At 34.6% G+C, this 26176-nt stretch overlaps 3 protein-coding genes and 1 pseudogene across 6 annotated transcripts; 3 read left to right on the top strand and 1 right to left on the bottom strand.

Annotated features, from left to right (window-relative positions):
* Window positions 1-263: 263 nt before the first annotated feature.
* LOC112726438 (uncharacterized) lies at window positions 264-7593 on the top strand. Its single transcript, XM_025775821.3, has 13 exons — window positions 264-690; window positions 1256-1372; window positions 1894-1958; window positions 2133-2238; window positions 3047-3121; window positions 3570-3638; window positions 4433-4562; window positions 4662-4849; window positions 4958-5142; window positions 5378-5505; window positions 5624-5907; window positions 6002-6245; window positions 6571-7593. Exons 1-13 carry the CDS (start codon window positions 421-423, stop codon window positions 7362-7364), a joined length of 2655 nt encoding a protein of 884 aa, XP_025631606.1. The 5' UTR covers window positions 264-420; the 3' UTR covers window positions 7365-7593.
* Window positions 7594-12561: 4968 nt separating this feature from the next.
* Window positions 12562-15168, top strand: LOC112726440 (serine acetyltransferase 5). The gene is made up of 2 exons (XM_025775822.3): window positions 12562-13259; window positions 14352-15168. Exons 1-2 carry the CDS (start codon window positions 12855-12857, stop codon window positions 14841-14843), a joined length of 897 nt encoding a protein of 298 aa, XP_025631607.1. The 5' UTR covers window positions 12562-12854; the 3' UTR covers window positions 14844-15168.
* On the bottom strand, window positions 12689-17450 carry LOC112726439 (pentatricopeptide repeat-containing protein At2g22410, mitochondrial-like; annotated as a pseudogene).
* A 315-nt stretch (window positions 17451-17765) lies between these two features.
* Window positions 17766-26095, top strand: LOC112726437 (putative disease resistance RPP13-like protein 1). 4 transcript variants are annotated; one of them, XM_029290500.2, is made up of 6 exons: window positions 17766-23827; window positions 24188-24399; window positions 24742-24896; window positions 25023-25114; window positions 25516-25592; window positions 25826-26095. In XM_029290500.2, the coding sequence occupies exon 1, from the start codon at window positions 20002-20004 to the stop codon at window positions 23821-23823; it is 3822 nt and encodes a 1273-aa protein (XP_029146333.1). In that variant the 5' UTR covers window positions 17766-20001; the 3' UTR covers window positions 23824-23827; window positions 24188-24399; window positions 24742-24896; window positions 25023-25114; window positions 25516-25592; window positions 25826-26095. The 4 variants fall into 4 exon arrangements, with proteins under 4 accessions (XP_029146333.1, XP_072066212.1, XP_029146334.1 ...); XM_072210111.1 differs by having other exon boundaries at window positions 25506-25592; XM_029290501.2 differs by lacking the exon at window positions 25516-25592.
* Window positions 26096-26176: the final 81 nt, after the last annotated feature.

Raw genomic sequence — 26176 nt, 5'->3', positions numbered from 1 at the left:
TAAAGACCGATTTTCAAAGAGTAATAACTCAAACGGCATAATTTTCTCATACTCATCTAAGAGGTTGCGAGTTCGAGTCTCCTATCTTTGCTAAAAAAAAAAAAAAGACCGATTTTCAAATTAATTTGGTAACTAAAAAATAGTTTCGGTAAAAATAATTAAAAGGAAAAATTTTTTAATTTTTGAAAATTTATTTATATTTTTAAACTTTCCTTTTTCACGTTACAAAATTACAATACTACCCTCAGTCCCTCACTATATTCACCATTTCAGCTGAATTGGAAGATTTTCAGCAGCAAAGCTCAAACCTTTTCCCTCTTCCGCCGCACCCCTTTTCCCTCTCATCTTCTTCTTCTTCTTCTTCGTCATCATCTTCTTCTTCTTTTTCAAAAACCTTGTAGCTTCTTCCTCTTAGCTCCAATGTCTGCATTCGACTTCATCAATGGCGTGTACGACGCTGCATTCAAGCCACGTTTGCTTCTCTCCATCGTCAGGGACCACCTCCCCGACAGCAAACGACCGTTTTCGAACCATTCTTCTACGGTTTCAAAGGTTGTCTATTTGGTCAAAACGCACCGTCTCCTCTCTGAGTCTTTCACTGATTCCATGGACCCAAAAGTCGTTGAAGCTTGGAAATCAGCTGTTACTACCTGGGTCGAGCGTATTTTGGAACTTCTCGATAGCCCTGTGGTAAAGTTCGTTGCTTTGTTGTTCAATCTTAGTTGGGAGTTGCTTGATCACTTTATTTTTCCTTTCCAGTTTTTGTGTTTGATGAATATATCAGTAGTGTTATTATTATTGTTATTATTTCCAGTTTTTTTATTTTATTATTGAGGAAAAGCAGGAGTTTTTGATTGACTTAAATGGTTTTCTGTGCTGGTTAGTGGTTACTGCTTGCTGATACATACTTGGTTACACTTGATTTTTGTTAATGCTTAGGTTTGTTGAGTTGTTTTTTATTTGGCATTGTTGTAATTTTTGCTTGTATAGCCAAGCTAAGTTTACTTACTTTGTAATTGAACATGCATCCTTGCTGGGTATTCAGCACAATTTGTGAATTGCATTGCATGATTGCTATTACTATTTGAGGTTTTTTAAGGTGCTTTTGCCTAATTCTTTTGTTAGACACAGTTTGTCATACTGATTATTGGTTGTTTACACTTCAAAGACTCTTTTTTGGACTGAAAAAGATAATTATGTTTAGGTGTATCCATTTTGTTTAGTTTGACATTGTTACACTTGTTTGCTTTTACAGTCAGATAAATGTTGGGTAGGAATCTCTCTGCTTGGGGTTACTTGTCAATTGTGCAGCCCTGTTCGTTTCGTGGAATCCTTCGTTCCGTGGTTTCAGAAGTTGTTGCCTTCTCTACGGGTAACACACGTTTTCATTTTGCATTGGGGTTGTCTTCCAACCTTATTTTGATTTTTCTTCCCCTTTTGGGATGCCAACTGCTATTTATTGCGGGTTTTCTGTCGGTTTAGGTTGTAGATATAATTTGACCTGAATAGTATCACATTGGTGCTCTAAGTCGATGATTTTTGTTTCGATATTACAATCTCTGTATGTTAAACTAAGTACTCTGAATAGATTATGGTTGATGCTATTTCAAACTTAATTATACTATTACTACTCAATTAGTGGTATCTGAAATCCTTTAAGTTCACCTTCTAGATTCATGTCACTGCCAGGTGTTCTAAACACATGGGATTGTATATGTTGTATTTATGCAGTAGAATTCCTGCTTTGAATATTTTCTCATTCATGTGGACTTGATCATATCACCCTCTTTCCGTGTAGTTTAAGATCAAGGTTAAAATTGCTGAGATAAATATATATGTTTTAGTTGTGTCATATGCTCGTTTGACATGTTCCATGATATTTGTTTAAAACAGTCACAAGAAGATTCTTCATTCTTGAGGGTGGCTGCATGCGCTTCAATGTCTGATATGTTTGCAAGGTTCGATATTTCTTTTTCTACTCGTATTTATTAGTCCATAACTATTGGTACACAGTGTAGAAATAAACACATAAATTTATCCAATATTTGTCATGTGGAATATTTGGCATCATTTATCAGTGTTATAAATCAAATTAGCACAACCTTTTAGCTGTTTACTCTCTTGTAAATTAGGTTAAGTAAATTTCCCAAGTTCAAGAAAGATGGGACAGCCTGTGCCCCGAAAGTTGTTCAACCTGTTTTGAAGCTGTTAAGTGATTCTAAATCCGATGTTGTATGGGTAAGCTTTACATTTGAATAGTAGTGTATTATTTATTTATATTTTTATTCTTTTGATAAAAAAAGAATTTCATTAAGATGAGAAGAAAGACATACAAATTGGGGGATAAGGGATTTGCTATACAAAAGCAAATGCAAGATTCAACACAAAATTCATTTGGTTTCTACATGTTGCAGACAATGAAAAAAACCAAACGATGGGTGGATTTACATATATTTTGATGTGCTTACGTCATTTCAATAGGTCTATAACAACAGGTGGAAAAAAACTCTAGATTCCTGAAATAATTCTTAAGGGTAGAAATCTTGTTTTGTAATTGTTCTGTGGCTTTGTGCTTATGTGCTTTCAATTACAACATTGGACTTGGATAACAATATATCCGAAGTTATATAACTGTAGTTCGTGATGATAGGTTGAATCATTTGGTTCATCACAGAACAAGTATCATAAATAATATAAACACAAAAAATGAAAGCGTTGAACAGTTTTCTTGGGTAGTATTCTTCGTTGCCGGGTGAAAATGTGAAATAACTAATTGGAAAATCCATAACTTCATACCTAAGCAGAGGTATGCTAAGAAATGAAGATATCTCGTCTTAAAATTTGCACATATGATGGATAATTAAAATTGTTTATTGCTTTGCCTGTGTAAACCTTTGAATGTAGGATATTTCATTTTGTTTGTATGGCCTTGACACTGGACCTTACCTTTTTGTGTTAAATTTTTCGTGTATCATTTATTTGGGCATAAATTATCCGGTTTATTTGCTCACGGGTTTGCTCATTGTATGTATTGTGGTGAATGCAGGAGAACGCAATTAATTTGTTGTGTACCATAATTATGACATTTCAATCTTCTATTAATCAGAATAATTATGAAAGTGTAAGTTACTACTTCCCTTCTAACACTGGCTACATGCTTTATTCTAATGTATATGTAGCTTGAAAAAACTTGACCAGTAAGCATTCAAATTTTGATGATTTTGACAAAAGGACATGATTTCATCAAATAGAATTATGTTTATGAAATAGTTCTAATCCATTTTGATTTTCATATTAAATTTATTGTTAAACAGTTTCCTTTAGACGTTGATTGTGGTTTGTATAGAAAAATCTAGTTCAATATAAATATATTGAACTAGATTTTTCTATTCTAATGCAAGATCCTTACATCTCTATGCCTTAAAAGATTAAAACAATTGGTGATGTCATATTTGTATGCGTTTCTGGTTAGCTTGTAGCTTTTATCAGTGGAAAAACTGTACATGAAAAGCATTAGAGTTTTCTTGCTGACGTGTTAATGACTTGATTTGTGATGTGAAATTATGCAGATTGAATGTGCTATTGCTATAAAACTTTTATCCAAAGAGTCCAACGAATGCAGTCCTGATATTGCAAAGGTAATGGTTTCATCAAATTTCAAAGAGCCTGTTCTATGATATGATTATATTGTGAATATAAGAGTGCACGGAGGGTATCACGGGAGATTTTTAAGAGGATGTATTTCCCTGCTTATGCTTGTTGCAGCCATTTTTGTGACCTAAGAGAGTCCGGTAGTTTTTAAGAGAGGAACAGAAAAGGTATCCGGTAGAAGAATCCAAGAAAGATATGTAGTATACATTTATAGACATAAGACATAGAGCTTAAATGGCAACTATGGCATAGACAAATACTAAAAACTCAAAAGAACCACCAGAAAATAAAGGACATAGAAGAGAGGTTCATAAGTTGAGTCGTAGAGAGGGAATGGAAGAGAGGAACAAACAGAAAAAGAAAAAGAAAAAAAAAAGAAAACTAATGTTTTGTAACAGAACAAAGTCTCGAGAAGAGAGGGAAGAGTTGGAAAAGGAAAACCACTTGGAGCGGAGAAGGAGGGCCAACCGGCGGCGGAAGCAATGCTGTGGCGAAGCTGCCGCGATGGCTTCTTGGCGGGACCCAAAATCCGCCATGCCATTTCGTCATGGCGCTGCCATGACTGCAATTTAGAAAAAAGCAGCCTTTTTGCATTAATATTTCTCCGAGCAGGCGAGCACTCCTTGATGAGCGTTTTCCCCATTTATTTTTGTTTTCTAGTTTAATGTCTATTTTGTTCATTAGTTGGCACTTGGAGGAAATTTTCTCTGATAAAGAACAACAAATTTAAAATGTTCTTATCCTGATGTATACTGTCTTCTGCTTGGAATTATACATCCAGAAACTTGCATATTGCCTTGCATTGCTTCCGAAATCAAAAGCAGATGAAGGAAGCTGGTCTGTGATGCTGCAGAAGCTCTTGGTTTTGATAAATGATCAATTAAATTTTGCCTTTCAAGGCCTTGAAGAAGGTAGATGTTAGGGTTTGTTGTCCCACCCTCTTCTCTTTTTTTTCTCCATAAAACACATTGTTAAAAGCATTAGGTCACCATCTTTTCCATGTGCTGCAGCAACCGTGCGTAATCAGATTACTGGATTGCTGTTCTTGCCTGGAAAACCTCTTCCTTCCCCTTTAGGAGGCAATATATTGGCCGAAGAAATTATTAACAGAAAGTGGTCTGAGCAATCTCCAGCGTCTGATGTGCCTACACTTATCTTTGCCTGTTGCACGATGCTGACAAGTTCATATCCCGTTAAGGTAATTTGTAGGTTTTTCTTTTTCGTTTTTTTTTTTTTCAATTTTCGTACCTACAATTTGTATTACACTAGTTTTGGAGCAGGATGATAAAGAGCTATTGATTGTTAGGTAAAAATACCTGTTCGCTTGTTGTTGGCCCTTGCCGAGAGAATGCTAATTGTCAATGGCTCTTTGCCGCAAATGTCATTCCCATTCACGACTGCTAGGCAACAAGAGGACATTTGCTCGGTACTTCCGTCTTTACACTTGTGCAGCCTTGAATTGCTTGATGCTATCATAAAGGCCATGGGAAGGTATGATTGCAACTTTATCGAATAGTATTTTCAGTAATTTATTTTGTTTCTTTCATTATTGACAGCTTTTGTACTGTGTCGTCTTCTTCGTTTTGATAGCTTACCTTGCATTGCTATGGTGTTCTTTGTCCTGTTCACATGCAGACTTCCATATTTTTCGCTCTTGTAGATTCATCGGGTACTTATTTGTTGCGAAAATTCAGAATTTTAATTACTTTCTGTATTTGAATTGCAGTCAACTATTACCACATGCGGGCTCTATTGCTCGTATTATTACAAAGTACTTCAAGGATTGTGCATTGCCAGATTTAAGGATCAAGTTCTATTCGGTCACACGGACTCTACTCTTATCCATGGGTGTTGGTACGGAAACTTTCTCAATTGAGTTGGCTTTCTACTTTGTTTTTATACTTCTGACGATATACATAACGAATTTACTCTTTGTTTGTAATGGCTTTTACTAACTAACCATCTTGTACAGGAATGGCTATGTACCTTGCACAAGAAGTTGTTAACAATGCATTTTCCGATCTAGAAACCATAGATAATAAAAGTGGTGGAGCATCCAATGGTTCTAATCCAAATGCCTCGGCTGGATCACTGCCATCACCAAGTCGTAGAAAGAGGAAGCATAAGAATGCAAGTGGTCCTCTTCAGGAGAATGATGATGGTGGTTTGGGAGCAGAAGTTCTCAAGAACAATCCATCGATTCCAATTTCTCTTAGGATAGCCGCTCTTGAGGCGTTAGAGACTCTCATTACTGTGGTATGTTCCTTCATTAACCTTTTGGTACCTTCAGGGGTTTTTATTACTGTGGTGCGCGCGCTTGAAATTCTTCATAATTTATATTTGTACACAGGCTGGCTCTTTAAGATTCGAACCGTGGAGATCGAAAGTTGATGATGTTGTGTTTGCCACAGCAATGGATTCCTTCAAAGAAGAATCAGCAAGTAGCGAAATTAGTGAATTCCAGCAAGAAGAACTTGCTGAACCCATTGCTGATTTGCAGCTTGCTGCATTGCGCGCTCTTTTGGCATCTTTTCTCTCTTTTGCTCGGATTCGGCCTCCATATTTATCTGAGGGTCTCGACCTTTTCCGTAGAGGTACTTCTGGATTTAACAATTGTTTTTATTGATATTCATATCCTTGGTGGTAACTTTAGTTAGCAGCAGCAAAAATAACGAATTAACGTGTAAAGAAAAGATTTCGTGAGTATTTATTCACACGCATTCCCGCGTTAACAGAGTCTGGGGATGGATTGCATCCAAAGCGTGTAATGTAGGCAGTTTAATCTGATAATTGCATCAGTAGTTGATTCCACAGCTTGAACTCGTGACCTCAACCATTGTTCTAAGACTCCTTTTTGGAATTTAGCAACAATTGTCAATCAGATTTCAACTAACAACCACTTTATTGCAATTTGTGCAGGGAAGCAACAAACAGGAACAAAAGTAGCTGAGTTTTGTATGCATGCACTTTTAGCCTTGGAAGTGCTTATACATCCTAGGGAACTTCCTTTGCCGAATTACGTTTCTACCATTGAAAATGAGCACAATTTCCGAGACGAAAACAGTAGCTGGAGCAACCGAGGCCCGGTTGGTTTTCGACAAGTAGGGTTCGATACTCCCGACACTGTCGATGATTTGTATGCTAAATGGATGGAAAATGCCAGCGGAACCGGAACCAGAACCAATGTATCGATACCTAAGAATACAGTACGCACCGACGAGCCTTCTGAGGCCATTAGAGACACCAACCATAATGTGCTTTCCGGGCACCAGTGTTCAGGCACTGAAGTCCAAGAAAGGAATGAGATAGCTGGATCCGACGCCCCGACCAATGCAGATGTTGAAATGAGGGCTGCCGAGGATGAATTCGTTTCCAAGTCGGACAAACCTGTCGAATCCATGATGCAATCTCAGGAACCTGTCTCCAACACCACTATCATCCCTGTAGATCGCGAGCCGGTAGCTACCGAGGTGCAACCTGAGAGGATTGTTTCTGACAGCACGACGGCTCACAATGAAGGCAGCAGTCGGATGGAATTAGGCGAAGGAAGCTCGGCTAATAAAGTCTCTGAATCTGCCTCGCCGAAAAGAACACCAGACACTATAATGATTCAGGAATCTGCATTTAAATTGAATCTTGGTGATTCAGTGGCTCATGATGATTTTGATCTTCCTGAAATTGTGGATGCAGACCCAGATACTGATTCTGAGTAAGAAGGGGAAGGTGCATAAGGTAGAAATTTTGGTAGTTTTAAGTTCTATTTTTTATTTTTTAACGGGTTAGGTAACTTTTGAGTGAGCAAAAAAGATCAGTAGTTTTTTCCCCCTACTTTTATTGTAGAAATTTACTTAAAATTTGAGTGAAATTACAGCAACTTACATAAGAATTAAACCTGGCTAAAAAATAATGGTAATCATAATAGACTTTATATTTTTTTGTCTATCCTCATGTTCTAATTTCTAAATTAATATTTGAAACTCAACTATATAGACAGTTTTTGGTGCTCCTAAGAGTAAGTTGGTTTTTGTTCCAATCCATTCAATTTTTGATAAGTACACCAATATATAAAAGATGAAGGCTCTCCAATATCTCTTCAACTACATTCACTCAATTCTAAATCAATCAACACATAATTTAGCTGAAGTTTTAGAGAAAATTTTATTCTATACTAGTTTAATTCTTAAATATTCTTTATTAATATTAACTAAACATATTTTAATTCTCTATTTTGATATATTTTATATGAATAGTTGAAATTTTTGGTGACTTAAATAAATTAAACAAAGAAAAAGAACAAGAAAAACAAAAGAACTATTTAACTAGAATGGCAGTTTCTTTTAAGACTACTCTTAAACTCCTTTCAAGGAGAATTAAACTCCTTTCAAGGAGAAGAAAGCCCTACATGATGAAGTTGTAATCTCATTGTCATCTTTGCCAGTTGAGATTTAAAAGAATAACTTGCTAACTTGGTTAATCATATGTACTTTTTACTTTAGTACTCGGCTGGTTAGCGAGAGATTCTAGAAACTTCGAGCAAAATGATTAATTTTAACTAGAATGAGACCCGCGCGATGCGCGAGGGTTAAATTAATGATAGTATATAATAAATATTAAAAATGGCTATGTTTTGTAAAATTAAATTAAATATGTGTAAACTAAAGTTAAATTTAAAAGGTGTTTTGTTTAAAATAATTTGTAGTACAAAAGATTTGAATGTTGGAGTTATACAAAGTGACATTTTTATTTGGTGGTTTGGTTTTTACATTTGTTTTGGTCGATGAATTTAGTCTCCTTATGTGGCGTTAGTCGTCCTTTTTTTATTGGTTATTGTTAGAGTAGTTGTTTTCTTCTTTCTGTCGTAGATTCTTGTAAAGGCTTTCTTTATGAATTGTTGAGTTGTATGCACTTTCTATTGTGTTGTTTGTTCCATCTTTAAATGTATGTTCTTCTTCTAAAGATGTGTATTGAACTTGTATGGTTTTCTTTCTTCTTAATCTCTTGATATGCATGCAGTTTTTCAATGACATCTACAATAAAAAGAACAAAAATGTGTAGAATTTTTTTATTAAATAAGTTATTTTTAATAAGAATAAGTGAAATAGTATAAAATGAAATTACCTGATAATAGTTTTCTTTGACCCACTTTGTCAGATAATGTCTCAAGTATTGCAAATTCAAAATAGTGTTGGAAAATGTTTAATTTAAAAATACAATAAATATGTTTGTTTTGTACTTTTTCATCTAATATAATCATTTTTGAACAAAGAAACTTTTCTTCATTTGTGGGTGTTAATGTTTCCCATAGACGAACCACGCGAACTTTGATAAACCAATTTTCTGTTTGTTTGGTGATATTGTCCAAAGAATGATGCTCTATTGAGTAAGTTTGAAATGTTGTGTAGTGTGAAAATAATTTTCTTATGCTAAATTTGATGTTATTTGAAGAAATAGTGATAAGAGATTTATATAAGTAGTTCAAATAGTATGAAATTTGAATATTTGTAATGTTAAATTTATTATGATTAATAGATTATTATGACATTTGTAACATGGATGTTTATTACATTTAATGAGTTATTTATAAAAATTAATAAATTAATTATTAGGGTTATAAATTTATTGTATTGTTTATAACGGTAAAATATAATAAATATAGGGATATTGATTCTTATGGTTACAAATTTGGTTAGATACTATTAATTTCTAATTATTATCATTGGTAATTTTACAACCTAATTTGTATATATTTTTATTACTTGTATATTTTTTGTATATTTTATTTTTTGTTGATTTGAAAATAATAGTTGATTTGGCAAAACTTGAGTGGTTGGTTCTAAAATTTTGCCAAGTAAGCGATGCTACTGACATGATATTAGTAAGAAGAGAAAGATGTTTTAAAAGTAATGTGGATAAACTTATCTATCTACTTTTTTATATTAAGAATAGATAGATAGAATTAATGAGTTATACATTTATTTTTTTCAATTTAAAAAAGATATAAATCTAGTCCACATGCATGCAAAGAATCTTGAATTCCTCTTCTCTTTCACATTCGAAAAGACAAACAATGGCGACTTATATTGTCTTATTTTGGTAAATACTTCATGTACTGTTCTTCATCACCATCATAAACTCAACTAAGCTTAAGTTGCAAACTAAGTTTCAACATTACTATCATTATCATAGCCCATAGAATAAGGCATTGGAACCCTGAAAATTTCATTCCTATGGATTCCTACAAATTGTGTTTTTTCTTACAAGGCAAGCCAAGAAGAAACATCGAAAAAGGTCAACTCAAAATAACAGTAACGAGGACTTTTATTAGGGTTAGTTCTCATTTATAATATTTTATATAGTGGTACATAATAATGTCAAGTGTATCAATGAAAATCACACCAAAAAGTAGGGTAGATTCACTGTATCTGTTCCATTTGAAAGCTCCAATTTAACTATAACTCAAGCATAAACAAAGGGCGTTTGCCCAAAGGTTAAACACTATATAAAAATATATATAAAAAATGTATTTATAAAAAAGAGTAAAGAATCGTTTTTGTTTCCAATGTTTAGGGTAAGTTCTATTTGTGTCTCTAAACGTTTAAATTGTCTTATTTATATCTCTAATGTTTGTAAAAGTGATTCAATGTTATGCTATCATTAATTACACATTATAAACTTTAGTTGGAATTCTACAAATCTCTTTTTGAAGTTAAAATACAAATGTTTGGTCAGAATCGACGATTCACTTCGGATAATAACGCATTAAAGTTGAAACTAATCTCTACAACATTTATATAATTCACTTTTTTTAGGAACATAATTGAACTGAACACAAATTTTGGATACAATATTAAAATCAAACACATTCAAGTGAGACCTAATTGAAAATGAATATATTCAAGTGAGAATAATTAAAAAATACAGTCTGATCTATTAGTATAATTAACAGCATGATAACATTAAATCACTTTTATAAATGTTAAGAATATAAATAGAACGATTTAAATACAAATAATAAGACTTACTCCAAATATTAGAAATAAAAATAATATTTTATTCTATAAAAAATAAAAAATTATTATTTTATTATATTCAAATTTAACTTCAATTGAATTTTGATTGAACTTTTAAAATTTAAATCTCTAACTCCAATAATGACCAATTTGGTTTTTAGAACATTGTATATAAAATATTTGGATGGTGGAAACATAATAAGTGAGTAAACTTAGAGGCAAAACCTTGGGGAAGTGTAGCACTATTTTCAGTGCTTTGCTAGTTTTCTATAGTATAAGAATGTTATATATTATTCAATTCCATGAGTGACATACTAGCATGTGATAAAATCTTATTAAATTGGTAATGAATGTAGATGGAATTAAGAACAAATGCATAATGTAAATAAAGTTGGAATAACACTTGCTATTTAAAAAAAAATGGGCGCAAAAAATTTGAATCTTTTAGATTTTGAATTTTATTTTAGAGGATAAATTATCATTTATTTTATAGGTAAGATTAAAAAAAACTATAAAAAAAAATCATTCAAATGGATAAATTATCATTTATTTTATAGGTAAGATTAAAAAAAACTATAAAAAAAAATCATTCAAATGTAAAAATTATATTTTATCTTCTCAAATAAAAATTTAAAATTTAAAAGATTTAAATTCATAAAAATAGAATTATTGTTGTTAGAACATTTATTAGGTGAAAAAAAACAAGATAATAAAAAAATTGGATCTTTTAAGTTATAAGCTTGTATAAACAAAAGACAATTGATTAAAAAGAAAAAAAAAACCCATAATTACAAAATAAAAGGTGATATCTTAAATTGGTACCCAAAATTTTAATTAGACACTTAACTATTTAACAGAAAGATGTAAGTATTTGATTGAAAATTCATTAAGAATCAATTTAATAACACTCCAAAAAGAAAGAAAAAGACTGAACTATATAATCCACAACTTCAATTTCAAGTGCAACTTAGTTACGTAACATCTAGATATGTGGCCTATAAACGTCTAACAGTTATCTAGTATAAAATAATAATAATAATAATAAAAAAGAATGAACTAAACTAATATCCCAGTAATTTAGTTCCTCTAATTTTTAAGTTCAGTCACATTAAATTAATTTATACAAAAATTGTAATATCAAATAACTCTTTTTTTTTTTTTAAATATTTAGAAAATCAAATAAGTAATTTAGAATTTCGCTTGATATATAGGACACAATATTAAATTATTATAACTTCGATTTAATATGAGATTGTATCTCTAATATAATTTTTTTATTTCTAAATAAAAGTTAATAAGGTTAATTTATAAATTACTCTTAATTATTTTTCTTTGTTTAGAAGATAAAAAAGGTTAAATGATACGTTTGTAAAGGATATTTATTTGGGTAGATTTTGGGTGGATTGAATTCCATAAATTTCCAAACACCCTATCAATAAAAAAAGCATAAGAATAGTTTATTCTTATATTCTTCTAAAATTTATTTTTCATATCCACACATATATCATAAAATAATTCCAAAATATCTCCTGTGAAAAGCTGATTAATACATTCAAGTTAAACTATTTACAAAAAAAAAAATATTTAACTATATATTAAATCATACTTGTTTTCATATTTATTTTATACTTAAACAAAGTAACTTAATAAAATACAACTAAACAAATACTATATATTACAAAAATATTTTATGCACAAAAAAACTGTTAAATTAATTATTGTGTATTTATAAATAAATAAATATTTTATATTTTAATATATTACTGATTTGATAACAAATTTTTGATACAGACTTAATATAATTGATATATTATTATATTATATTATACCATTTATATTAATACCTAAAATGCTAATAAAAATATTTTTTTTCTTAAATTAAAAAAATAATAAATAAATAATAATCCTCTATATATATATATGAGTCGTGAGAAGGGCCACTTTCTAAATCAACCATTCAACCCCAACATAAAATCACAACCTCATGTCCAAATTTATGTAAATCTTGGAACAATAATAAATTAAAAAAAAAAATTCAGTTTATTCAGTTTTCAGTTTCACTCTTTCAACTCATGGTTCTCAATAATAGTCTCAGATAACATCATAACAAAGATCTTTTATCATCACTCTCATCTTTCTCACTCTCACCCACGCGCTCTTCATTTCTCACGCGCCACTTTAAAAATAGAAAAAATGCCGACCTCTTCATCTCCGCCGAAGTCCACGGCGGAGCACGGCACCGGCGGCGGAGCCGGAGGAGGAGGATTATACGAAGAGGAAGGATGGGTTTGGGCGCAGATCAAAGCGGAGGCGCGTCGCGACGCCGAATCGGAGCCGGCGCTGGCGAGCTACCTTTATTCAACGATTCTCTCTCACTCTTCGTTGGAGCGTTCGATTTCGTTCCATTTAGGGAACAAGCTTTGTTCTTCGACGCTACTTTCGACGCTGCTCTATGACCTTTTCCTCAACGCGTTTTCCTCCGATTGTGCACTGCTCTCCGCCACCGTCGCCGACCTTCGTGCCGCAAGGGAGCGGGATCCGGCGTGTGTGTCGTACTCTCACTGCTTGCTCAATTATAAAGGTTTCCTTGCATGCCAGGTGCCTAAACCCTCTTACTCTCTCTCTCTCTCTCTGATTCCGAGATTTTAGGGTTTATGGTTTTGATTGTTCTTTTTCATTTATTTTGTTCTTCGATTTCCAGATTCTGTTTCTCACTTTTTTTACCCTGAAATTGTGTGGCTCTTTTGCTACAACTGTTTGCAGCTTCTGTTTCTCAAGTTGTGAATTTGTGCTTCGATTTTATTAATATTAGAGTAAGGAGACAATTAGGTATGTGAAGATTTTTCGACTTTGGACTAATTAGTCCTAAAGAAAAAAAAAAAGAAAAAAAAGGTACCAATTTAGTCTTATGGCATACACATAATATTTTTCTATCAATTCATCAACTAAAACTTAACTGTAATGCTGTTAATTATTCTGACGTATCTATTTATAAAAGATAGTTATGTAAACAATAACTTTTGGAGCAAACTTCACTTGTTTTAATAGGATTATGGTAAATAGAGAGCACTTGATAAAGGGCATATAAAAATTCAAAAGATAATAAATGTTTGACTATCCAAAATTACATTGTTTTCATGCTAAATATCGAAATACATGGACAATTCGGTTTCTTTTTGCACTATTCATTGATAGAAGGACATATATGTCTACCATTTGCTATCTTGGAGGTCCTTATTGGTACTTTTTTCCCTTCAAAGACTAATTAGTCTAAACTCAACATCTTCGAAGATTTAATTGTCACTTTACTCATTATTATTACTATCATTATCATATTCTCAAATTGAGTGAATTTGTGCTTCAATTTCAGCTTCTGGCTCTCAAGCTGTGAATTCTCAAGTTGTGTGAATTTGTAGTTCAGTTAAAGTTTTTGCTTAATTGTTTGCAACTTCTGTTTCTGTTTCTCAAATTGTGAATTTGTTCTTCATTTCTGCTTTACTTTCATAACTTTCCATTTTTATCACTAATTGTTCAAATTTGGTATATATATTTATATTCCAGTTTTCTGCTTGTGTTATATTATGTATTTATGCATCATTTTTTACCTTCTCAATTTGGAGCTTCTGTTTATAAATTTATTTATTTATTTGTTTGTTTTTCATTCGTCTGTGTGTTTGTCTGTCGTTGCAGGCTCACCGTGTGGCACACCGACTGTGGCAGCAGTCACGGCGGCCATTGGCCCTAGCACTGCAGTCTCGGATAGCTGATGTCTTTGCCGTGGACATTCACCCTGCGGCGAGGATTGGGAAGGGGATTCTGTTTGATCATGCGACCGGCGTGGTGGTTGGAGAGACTGCAGTGATTGGCAACAATGTCTCCATTCTGCACCATGTGACCCTAGGTGGTACCGGTAAGATTGGTGGGGACAGGCACCCCAAGATTGGTGATGGTGTGCTGATTGGTGCCGGTGCCACAATTCTTGGCAACGTGAAGATTGGTGAAGGTGCTAAGATTGGTGCCGGGAGCGTTGTTTTAATTGACGTGCCACCACGGACTACCGCGGTTGGGAACCCAGCGAGGTTGGTGGGTGGGAAGGAGAAGCCTTCTAAGCATGAGGATGTCCCCGGGGAGTCAATGGACCATACGTCCTTCATCTCTGAATGGTCAGATTATATTATTTGAATATGAATATAAAAGATGAATGCTTCAGAGTTCAGATGGATTTAGGAGGAAAAGAAGGGGAATTTTATGTTATTGTAGAGTTTGTAGTATAATTAGATTATAGATGTGGATTGAGAGCTTAGTTGGCTTTGAAAATCTAAGGTTATTCAGTTACTGAACTGTGTTGAGATTTGAGAAATGATCCTGTAAATTCCTAATATGCTAATAAGGCTATGCCGCTATGTTCAAAATCCTGAGATCAAGATTTTGGCTGCTACTGCAGTATGATATAAAACTTTGGGATCATGCAATATAATAGTATGTGGTCTACTGGTTTTGTTAATAATCTGGCTTTCAAACATGGAATGACTGTTATATTATGGTCTCAGAATCAATACAATTCACTTTTTCATCACTGCCAATTTTATTTTCTGAGTTAGCAGAACAAAGTCATATACCAGTGATGCAGAGAGAAAAGGGTGGTTTGGGTGATAGAGACATCATTCATGAAAAATCTTAAATTGAATACATATGAATATACGGGTATGTTCATCTAATCGCAAAACATCAATTTCATGTAATATTTTTCCCATAAAAATGAAGTCAATTTATTAAGTGATAAATGTTTCTCCTGGGTAACAGTCATCAATTTACTATGGAACTGCTTGAACCAACTATTTCTATGGAACTGCTTCCTGATGTTTTATGTACATTACTCTCTTCCATAAGTCCCCTCATTTTAACAACATCTTCCCATCTGTTGGACCCAGCATAGGTATTAGATGAGAGTACATAGTTACCACTGTTAGAAGGATCAAGTGCAAGAAGCTTGTTTGTGGCAATCTCAGCCAAGGGTAGATTTCCATGAATCTGAGAGGCACTCAACAATATCCTCCACACCACAACATCCGGAGCCATCGGCATTTTTTCGATGAACTCGTAGGCCCTTTGTAAATTACCGGAGCGACTCAAAAGATCAACTATGCATCCATAGTGTTTCATTTCCGGTTTCAGTCCATAAACCTTTTCCATACTTTCAAAGTATTCTAATCCTTTATCAACCAATCCAGCATGAGCACAGGCCAGTAAAACCCCGAGAAAGGCTCCATGGGTCGGCTGCACGCCTTCTTTCAACATCAGGGAAAAGTAATGGAGAGAGGGAATCGCAAAACCGTTCACTGCAAGACCTGAAATTAGTGAATTCCATGACACAGAGTCCTTCTTACTCATCCCATTAAACACCTCCAAAGCTTTCTCAACTACACCACATTTGCAATACATATCTATAAAGGCATTTCCAACATAAACATCGGCTTTAACCCCATGTTTCCTTATATAGTCATGGACAGCCTCCCCAACATCAAGTGAACCGATATGTGCACATGCGGAAAGCACGCTAGCAATGGTTACCTCGTCCGGCTTCACTTTAGCTTCCATCATCTCTTTGAAAAGCCTCACTGCATCAGCAAATTGGTTTGCTTGAGAGTAACCCGTAATCATGCTGGTCCACGAGAACACATCTCTTTGCTTTCCCCAACTCTCAAATATCCCATAATCATGGCATTCCAGGAGACCACATTCCTCCTTTGCAGCCGATCAAATACTTCTCTAGCCCGATCAACAATGCCGCGTCGCCCGAACAAATCAATAAGCGTGTTCCCCAAGTAAACATCAATCTCAACACCATTTTCCTCAATGTACTCCACCATTTGATCAAAAACACCCCACTCACCCAAACAAGAGCATGCAAACAAAACCTTCACCATAGTCACTGCATCCCCTCTTACACCAACCGCACACATTTCTTCAAAAACACTCAAAACCTCCCTAAACCTCTTCCCCATGCTATACCCACAAATCAACGAGTTCCAAGACACCAAATCCCTCTCAGGCATTTCATCAAACACCTTCTGAGCACGCCCCATCTCACCTAAACAACCATACATGTGAACCATCGCGTTGGAGACAAATAACCACGACCCAAACCCAAGTTTTAGAACACGAACATGAGCCATTTCACCGCACAAAACATCGTTAACTCGCGCACAGGCCTTGAACAGAGAAGGGTAAGTGAGGTGGTTTCCAAAGAGGCCATAGCGGAACATGAGGTTGCAGGTCGTGATTGCATGATGAGGTTGGTGGTGGGAGAGGGACCAAGCTCGGATCACGAGGTTCCATAGGGACAAGGTGGGCTTTTGGATTCGGAGGAGTACGAGGTGGGCTTTGGGGAGTGTTGTTGGGGAGAGAGTGTAGGATGTGATGACGTGGCAGATGGAAGAGGAAGCGTGGGCTTCACGGTAAGTTCGGATGAGGTGGGCATGCAGGGCTTTGATCTGGGAAGATGAAGGTTTCATTGTTCATTGGGAAGATAAAGAAAAGATTGGGTTTTTGTTTTTCAATGGCGAAAGAGAAGTTAGAAGAAGCAGTTTTCAATGGAAGAGTTGTTCTTCTCATTGCGCTCTGATTCTGAAGCTGGTTTAAGCGTGTTTCAAAGATGGCGTGACAAACCACCATTTCATGAGATCCCATAATTTTAAAATATTTATCATTTTAATAATTCACCACCTTTATTATTTTGTGTATCTTGATATAAATTTCAAATATATTGAATTATTAATATGTCAAATTTTAAAATTGATAGATATTTTTGGAGGAAAGAGTGTCGTTAGTTTCTTAAATTGAAGAAGAAAAACAAAGCTTAAGATGATGTGGTTAACTGCAACTAATCATTGTATTACAAGAGGTTAAGTACGATTTTGATCTCTAAGATAAGGGCTGAAAATTTTTTTTGTTCTAAACTTTTTTCTTACAAAAATCGTCCCTAAAATTTAACTTAATTTTAATCGTCATTTTTATTAAAATTTTAATTTTTATTATCAAATTATCTCTAATTATAATATATATATATATATATATATATATATATAAAAGAAAAACAGGTTAAAGGGCTAGGGAACAGGGGAAGGGAATCACGCCACGGGTTTTGGATTTTTTAGGGAAGAAGAGGCGGAAGAGACGGAAGGGAAAGTGGAAAAGGGAAGGGAATTCGTCGCCGCTGTTCCTTGTCACCGTCGCTGCTCGTCGTCGTTCGGTCGCTGGATCTCGCCGCTGCTCCTCGTCGTTCGGTCGCTGGATCTCGCCGCTGCTCCTCGACGTCGACGCCAGCAGATCTGCGAGGGTGGACGTCGCGCGCTGCTCGCCGTTTTTGCTTCTCCTCCTCACTGGGTCACCGATCGTAGATGCTCCTAGCCGTTTCTGCTTTTTCAGTGACAAATCCCCCGAAGAGCCTTGCTGCTTCTGTTTCTTCTGATTTCGATTCTGATTTTATTATTTTTGTGCTTTTGATTTTGATTCTGTTATTTGATTTCATTGTTCTTTTGATTTTGATTTGTTCTGCTTTTGATTGTTCTTCTGTTTCTATTTCTTCTGTTTCATTCTGTTTCTATTTATGCTTCTGATTTCATTGATTTTGCTTCTGATTTTATTATTGTTGCTGCTAGTGTTTGTTGTTATTCTTCTGTTTTTGGTTGTTGTTGTTTCATTGTTGCTTCTGCTTTTGCTTCTGGTTAATTTTAGGGAAGAAGGGAAGGAAAAGGACATTTTAATTCAAATGATGATTTTAAAATCAAATTAAATTAGGAACGATTTTGTAAGCGAAAAAAGGTTGAAAATGAAAAATTTTTTTAACTTCTACCTTAAGAACCAAAATTGTACTTAACCTCATTATAAACTAGTAAACTACGTAATGGTTTAGGTTGGCTGTTACCTGCTTGGGTTGTCTCATCATATAATTTAAAACGAAGTAAATAGTATTTCTTTTAGGACATCTTTTAACCTAGGTCAAGCACTAATTCGTTGGTAGAATTTGAATCTCTAACACTTATTTAAACGGACTAATAAGTTAACTATTAGACTAATCTAACTTAACTGAATAAATAGTCATTTTGATAGTCAAAAAATTTATATTTTAATAAAAATAATTTCAACAGATTAAATCTAAAGATATCTTATATTAGACAAATTGATCTATATGCTATTTTTTTTTGACAACATTACTTGCTAAATTATTTGTACATGTAAATAGATATTTCACCCTTATTTCTCTATTTTCTCTTTTACATTTAAATTAAATAATCTTTTTAATTATACACCCATTTAAATATTTATATGAAAATGATAAAAGAGTTGATAATTTACTATTTCTATCTATCTATTTATCTCTTTATTACATATAAAATTAATACCAACATATAAAATGAGCTTATGTCATATTTTATGTATTTGTATCACATAAACAATTTCACATATATAAATGATAACTTTGCAATTTAGTATATAAAAAATAATTAGACTTCTCTATAGTATTAATATGTCATTTATCATCGTCCGTTACAAAATTTAAATCAATTTTAATATGTTACTAACCAATTTTTTAAATTTCTTAATCAATTAAATTTAATACATATTATTACTATATTGAATTAAAAAGTAACCATTAAAGATAATTTTTTCTTGTATTTATTTTTGAATAGTTATATTGAATCATATATAAATTATCAGTTAATATTTTGTACAATATTTTTCACATATTATATTATTATATAATTTATCTCTAAATAATATAGTATTTTAAATTTATACTACATAATATAATTAATTAGCTCTCAAGTCTTAATCTAGTGATTCGGTCTTAGAGAAATAATTCAAATTGAAGACATGTATGTATGAGTATGATACTCAAACAAATTGAAGGAAGAAGAAGAATTAATTGAATATGGAAACTCCACTGATCACCTGCAGTCAACAACTCAATTAAATATTTATATGAAATCTAAGCCACAACCACAAAAAATGATGAGTTCCAAACAAACTAAGCATAAGACATCAAGAAAAGTGCTTAAAGACAGGTACCGCGTGAAGCCATTGTCTAAACACTATTAATTTCCACAAAGACTAGTTTCCATTGGTCATACTTTAGATTTTTGAATACTTTGTTTCATCCTTCAAAGAAGAAGATAAAAATGAAGTAAACTGCAAAGTCAGCTATGCACTCCACTGCATACAATTATTGCTGAATACCTTTACCTTGCACCATTATTGCAATATTCCTCTCTCTTCCTTACATTCTCAAAATCCGATCACGCACTGATTCATTTGCTGTTTTTCTGATCATCATACTATGGCTGAAGCACTTCTTTCTGGCTTCATCAACGTTGTTCTTGAGAGGCTCATTTCACGTGAGTTTGTCAACTTGGTGGTGGGCAAGAAGCTGGACCGGAAGTTGGTTGACAGGCTCAAGACTGCTATCTTGGCTGCCAAAGCTCTGGCTGCTGACGCTGAGCAGAAGCAGTTTGGACACGAACTCGTCAGGGAGTGGCTTGATAGTCTCAAGGATGCTCTCTACACTGCTGATGACTTGCTGGACCGTGTCTTCATCAAAGCTCAAATTCGCAGCAAGACACGCATTCATCGTCCTGGCTTCCTTGATTTGTCTGGTAGGAAGATGGTGACTAAGATAGAAGAGGTGGTTGAAAGAATAGAAGATCTTGAGAAACGCAAAGATACCCTTGGTCTCAAAGACATTCCAACGGGTAGCTCCTCATGGAGACCTCCATCCACTTCTCTTGTCAAGGGGAATTTGTTCGGCAGGGATGGTGACCAACAGGCATTAATCAAGATGCTAAACGACAACAATGATCATCAGTTGTCTCTCATCTCTATTGTTGGTATGGGAGGGGTTGGTAAAACAGCTTTAGCCCGATGGCTATACAACAATGAGGCTTTGATGAAGGAGTTTGATCCAAAAGCATGGATTTGTGTTTCTGAAAATTTTGATGTTGTTGAGACTACAAAGAATGTTATAAAGGAGATCAATTCAGGTGATTGTAGCCTTGACAGCTTCGAATCACTTCAAAAAGATTTGAAGAAAAGACTGTCAGAAAAGAAGTTCTTCATTGTTTTGGACGATGTTTGGAGTGAAGATGCTGACATGTGGAATAGTTTTATCACCCCTTTTCAACATGGGAGAAAGGGGAGCACTGTTCTTGTAACTACTCGCAAGGTAAATGTTGGTCGAATAGTCCAACACTATAACTCTTACACTCTGAAGCAACTGTCAGATGATTATTGTTGGTCTATTTTTGCCGACAATGCATCCTTTCCAGAATCAAATGGAAGCTCAGAACTGGAAGGAATTGGTAAAAAGATTGTCAAGAGGTGTGATGGCTTGCCGTTAGCCGCAGAAACACTTGGACGCTTGTTGCGCTCAGAGCATCGTGTTGAAGAATGGAATAAAATACTATTGAGTGACATTTGGGACTTTCCCGTGGAAAATTGTAAGATTGTTCCTGCATTGTTATTAAGTTACCATCATCTGCCTACTCATTTAAAACGTTGCTTTGTTTATTGTTCATTGTATCCCAAAGATCATAAACTTGATAAAGATAAACTAATGTTGCTTTGGATTGCTGAAGACCTTTTACAACCACCGAGGGGACAAACTTTAGAAGAAGTTGGTTGCAAGTGTTTTGATGATTTGGCTTCAAGACTATTTTTCAAGCAGGTCGATAACGATGATGAGAAGTATTTCGTGATGCATGATCTCATGCATGACTTAGCAACTTTTCTTGCTGGAGATCTTTATTGTAGATTCTCAGAACTTGGTGAAAAGAAAGAGAGGAGTATTCTAACTCGTCATTTGTTATTCGATCGTTCAATCCGTAAGAAAACATGCTCTTGTAGTAAAATAGAATCTTTGAGGACATTATTGTATATCAATCATGGAACTCGCGCAACATTATCATGTGACCTATTGTCAAGGAATAAATACTTGAGAGTTTTGTCCGTTCATACACTCAATATATTTCCTTATTCGATAGCTAAAAAATTGATCCAATTGCGCTATTTGGATCTCTCTTGGAGTGCTGTTAAGATATTGCCCGAGTCATTATGCAACATGTGCAATCTACAAACTTTAAAGTTACAAGGATGTTCAGAGCTGACTAAGTTGCCTGGTAGCTTGGGTGAATTGATCAACCTACGCTATTTGCATCTCTCTGGAAGTGCTGTTGAGACACTGCCAGAGTCATTGTGCAACTTGTGCAATCTACAAACTTTAAAGTTAGCAGGTTGTTCAAAGCTGACTATACTGCCCAATGACATGTATAAGCTTATGAATTTGCGGCATCTTGATATATGGGGTACTCCTCTGAAAGAAATGCCAAAAGGAATGGGCAAATTAAAACAGTTGCACACTTTAAGCAAGTTTGTGGTGGGAAAGCAAGAAGACAATGTAATCCAAGAGTTAGGAGGACTTTTAAATCTTCATGGATCACTTACGATTCAGAAATTGGAAAATGTGGTTGATGGCAATGAGGCAAGGAGAGCAAGGATAATAGATAAGAAGCACGTTGATGAAGTATTGTTGGAATGGTCTCTATCTTCAGGTGATGATATGGTTTCAAACACACATACTGATGAACAAGATATACTTGGGGGCTTGCAACCACACACTGGTTTGAAAAAGTTGAGTGTTTGTGGATACAAAGGTAAAATATTTCCAGATTGGATGGGGCATTCCTTGTACCAAAACATGACAAGTGTATCTCTACAATATTGCTGGAATTGCTGCGTGCTTCCGTCACTTGGACAGCTGCCATCTCTCAAGTCCCTAAGCATTCATGGTTTTCGTCAGCTGAAGAGAATTGGCAAGGAGTTTTACAAGAATGAAGGCGATCAACATTCTTCGCCTATTGCACCGTTTCCCTCACTGGAGCGTATGCAGTTTCATGACATGCCATGTTGGGAAGAGTGGCACTTACCTGACTCAGAAGCCTTTCGTCAGCTTAAGATCCTTCAAATAAGAGGGTGTCGAATGTTAAAGGGAGATATGGTTAATCAGGTATTCATGAGAATCGTTTCTTCCTCATCGGATGTTTCCAAAGTGCGCCAACTGAAAATACGAGAAGGTCATACAGAATCGGATAAATGGATGAGGCTTAATGGGGATAGTTTATCAATTAGGGGATTTGAATGTGTGGCGGAGTGTGCATTTAAGGCAAGGATCATCCACCATCTAACTTCCCTCCAAGAAATACATTTCTTGTGGTGTGAGTCTGTTGTATCCTTGGGGAACAATTGTTTACCCAAATCTTTGCAAAAGCTCAGAATATATAGGTGCAGCCAAATTGAATTACTCCAGCAACAACAGAAATATGATTTGGTAGATCTACAGATAGATGAGAGCTGTGATTCACTGACCTCATTGTCGTTGGATGCCTTTCCAAATCTCAAGAATCTGGAGATAGAAGGGTGTTCAAATCTGGAATCAGTTTCAAAGTCAGAGCCACCACACGCTTCTCTTCAACGTCTCACCATCGAGGGCTGCTGCAAATTAGTGTCGTTTGCAAGAGAAGGACTGGCTGCACCCAACTTGACTCATCTCGATGTTAGCGGCTGCTGGAAGTTGGAGGCATTGCCACGTGACATGAATAGTCTTCTCCCAAATTTACAGTCTCTCAACATACGAGGTTGCCCAAACATTTGCAGGTCGCCAGAGGGTGGTTTACCGACTAACCTGAAAGAGCTTAGGGTTGGAGGATGCGAGGAACAAGTGAGGGGTGTATCATGGTTGGGCAACTTGGACAACCTCACTCATCTTTTCATTAATGGTTTTGGGTGTAAGAGCATAAAGTCATACCCAGAGGTGGGTTCGCTGCCTCGCCTTCCCTCCCTTACCACTCTTGAGATACGGTCGTTTCATAATCTGGAGACATTGGAGTGCAACGAGCTTCTCCGCCTCACCTCCCTCCAAGAATTACACAATTCATTGTGTCATAAGCTGGAGAATATTGCAGGAGAAAAGCTGCCTCCCTCTCTCTTACTACTTCAAATTGACAACTGTCATTTGCTGGGCAAACACTGCAAGAACAAGCATCAACAAATTTGGTCCAAAATTTCCCACATCCCCACCATTCAAGTCGATGACGACCAAATTTTCTGAGCAGGTAATTCTCTAACCTTCATGTTTGTCATGCTACCTCAATGAAATTCACTCATGCATAAATTTCCTTTTCCTTCAAGTCAATTTTTTTTCTCTTTCTTTAAACAACATTAACCACTTGTACTCATATGCCAACTGCAAAATTTGCATTCTTTTCTTTCACTTATCGGGAAAGCTCTCAGTTTGCAGTTGTAGTTAAAGAAATATCCTTTCTTACTCTGGGAAACCGTCATTGTTATCTGTAATACTTGTTAACTCTCATATTTTATTCAAAAAAATCGCATTTTTTGTGTATCCAACAGTTGGGTGTTTATATTTAAACAAATGGATGTATCAAATTTAATATTTTCACAATCTTCTGCAGGTAGCTTATGCACATATCAAGATGTAATCCTATACATTGGCTATACATCTTCATCTAATTCTAAGTTCATTTGTGGTGGTAATTAAGCTCGATTGATGTATTCGGAAACAGAAACTCTGTGTTTTCTGATTTTGGCTTCAAGTTATTGAAAAGCAAAGATATGATGGAGAAAGTTGGTGACACTCATTATTGAAAAGCTTTGGTTGTTGTTGGTAGATTTTTCTATTCCTCTCTATAATTTTCTTTCTTTTTTGCTTTTTGCACAGAGAAAACATAAATCATAACTTTATTTGTGGAAAGAAAATAGTTACAAAATTGAGTTTCAGTCTTTGTCAATTCTTTATGATCATAGAGTTAGCTGTTGTTGCAAGATTCATGTAGGACAGTGAAAGGAATCAGGATGCATAAGGTGTATAAGTTTTTTGCTCATAGATTGAATTTTACATAAAATAAATAGTAGTAGATGCCTATAATAAGCTATTTCTAATACTAAGAAAAGGTTCTGTAATAATAACTATTTCTTCCTTTTTGGGTTTGGACACGTTATCAAACAGATTTCCCAAGGTGACGAAGGTATGTAGCTAATGCAGTCAAGATGCAAAGAATATGCTTTCCATATTTGAAGATGATAATCATGTACCTAAAGTAGTCGAAGAAGTTGTAGTGATGCCATCAGCAACAATTTCGTTCCTATCAACTTCACTCAATGGTGTGTGCAGTTCTGTACACATACCAAACCAATTGTGTTCACGAGGTTTTCACATAATTGTGTGTGTGGTTTCTGTGATGACAAACACTTTTAAGTCTTAGAAATATTTTTTAATTTGTGTTTCAGGAAGTACATATTGAGGTTTGGTAACCATATCTAACTTATCTTCATTCAATCCAAAGTTCATCAAAAGAGGTGCTCTGTTATTTTAGCTTCAGGTTGTTATAGTTACTCCTTTCCTCCGTACAATTTACTTTTCCTATTTTTGTTGGAGCAAGAAAAAAAGATGATAATAGCTTGGTTTGAGAAGGAATTGTATGTAGTTCAGGGAAGGTGGTGTTTCTACCTTTCTTATTTTGTAATGTCTATGCTAAACTAAATGTACTATAAATATTAACTTAATTTTGGTTCTTTAACTGCTGCCAAAGCTGTTACAATGCCAAAACCTGAAATCAGTGGTGGAACTTGTAAATTTAAACAAAAAGATGTAGCATTTCTAATGCATTCAAGTTTATTACATGAATTTATAAAGACATCTGTAAAATGTCATTATTCATTAATAAAATCTGTTATCAAAGACAATCTTGATAAACTTTCTCCTTGTTGAAGAAAATATTAGGTCGGGGATTTGAGTGTTTGATCGCTTGTGATTCTGCTGGGAGTGTCAAGCTTATTAGCTCCTCTTTTGAAAATTATGTGAGTTCTTAAACTACACGTCTAGTCTAATAATTGATTTTTTTTGTTCAAACATTTCATGAAGAAGATCATACTTTTACTAAATTGATAATTTAAGTTTTACAATTTTGTGATCATACTCGAATAATATGCACTTCGGTATGGATTAATTTGATGTAATGGACCTCAATTTTCATTACCATATTGTTACCAGAATGATAATTCTTTTTCTTCTTTTTGGGTTGATTATGCAGTCACTATAAATCTGCAGTTGGGGAGTGGTTCAATGGTGGATTGGGCTGAAATTTCGATAGCAAGTTCTGGATGTAATTTTTCGTTCCGAATTGTTGGAGGATTAAGATAAGATTTGGAGGGTGAGATATAGCTTGCATGTGCAAAGTAACTCTGGTTTTGAAAACTTTTCATGTTTTTGGTTCACATTTATATGCTGTGGTGCTTGATTGTTTTGACTTAAATGTAAGCATTTGATTTGTTTACTTATTTGAGATTCTTTTGTACCATTAGTTATTATAGTGGTTTTTCTTTTTTAGTCCGAATGACCGGTGGTTTTTACCTCTCACATTAAGAGGGTTTTCCGCGTTAAA

This window comes from Arachis hypogaea, chromosome 12 (genome assembly GCF_003086295.3).
Source record: "Arachis hypogaea cultivar Tifrunner chromosome 12, arahy.Tifrunner.gnm2.J5K5, whole genome shotgun sequence".
NCBI classification, from domain to species: Eukaryota; Viridiplantae; Streptophyta; class Magnoliopsida; order Fabales; family Fabaceae; genus Arachis; species Arachis hypogaea.
Note: the sequence above shows the minus strand (reverse complement) of the source record. Positions and strands in the feature narration are given on the sequence as shown.

Bases quoted from the DNA above. Each gene is read 5' to 3' on its own strand.
- LOC112726438 (XM_025775821.3), top strand. From the start codon at position 421: ATGTCTGCATTCGACTTCATCAATGGCGTGTACGACGCTGCATTCAAG. The intron at 4,563-4,661 runs GTAGATGTTAGG...CATGTGCTGCAG, and splicing joins CTTTCAAGGCCTTGAAGAAG to CAACCGTGCGTAATCAGATT. The intron at 5,908-6,001 runs GTATGTTCCTTC...ATTTGTACACAG, and splicing joins TAGAGACTCTCATTACTGTG to GCTGGCTCTTTAAGATTCGA.
- LOC112726440 (XM_025775822.3), top strand. From the start codon at position 12,855: ATGCCGACCTCTTCATCTCCGCCGAAGTCCACGGCGGAGCACGGCACC. The intron at 13,260-14,351 runs GTGCCTAAACCC...CTGTCGTTGCAG, and splicing joins AAGGTTTCCTTGCATGCCAG to GCTCACCGTGTGGCACACCG.
- LOC112726437 (XM_029290501.2), top strand. From the start codon at position 20,002: ATGGCTGAAGCACTTCTTTCTGGCTTCATCAACGTTGTTCTTGAGAGG.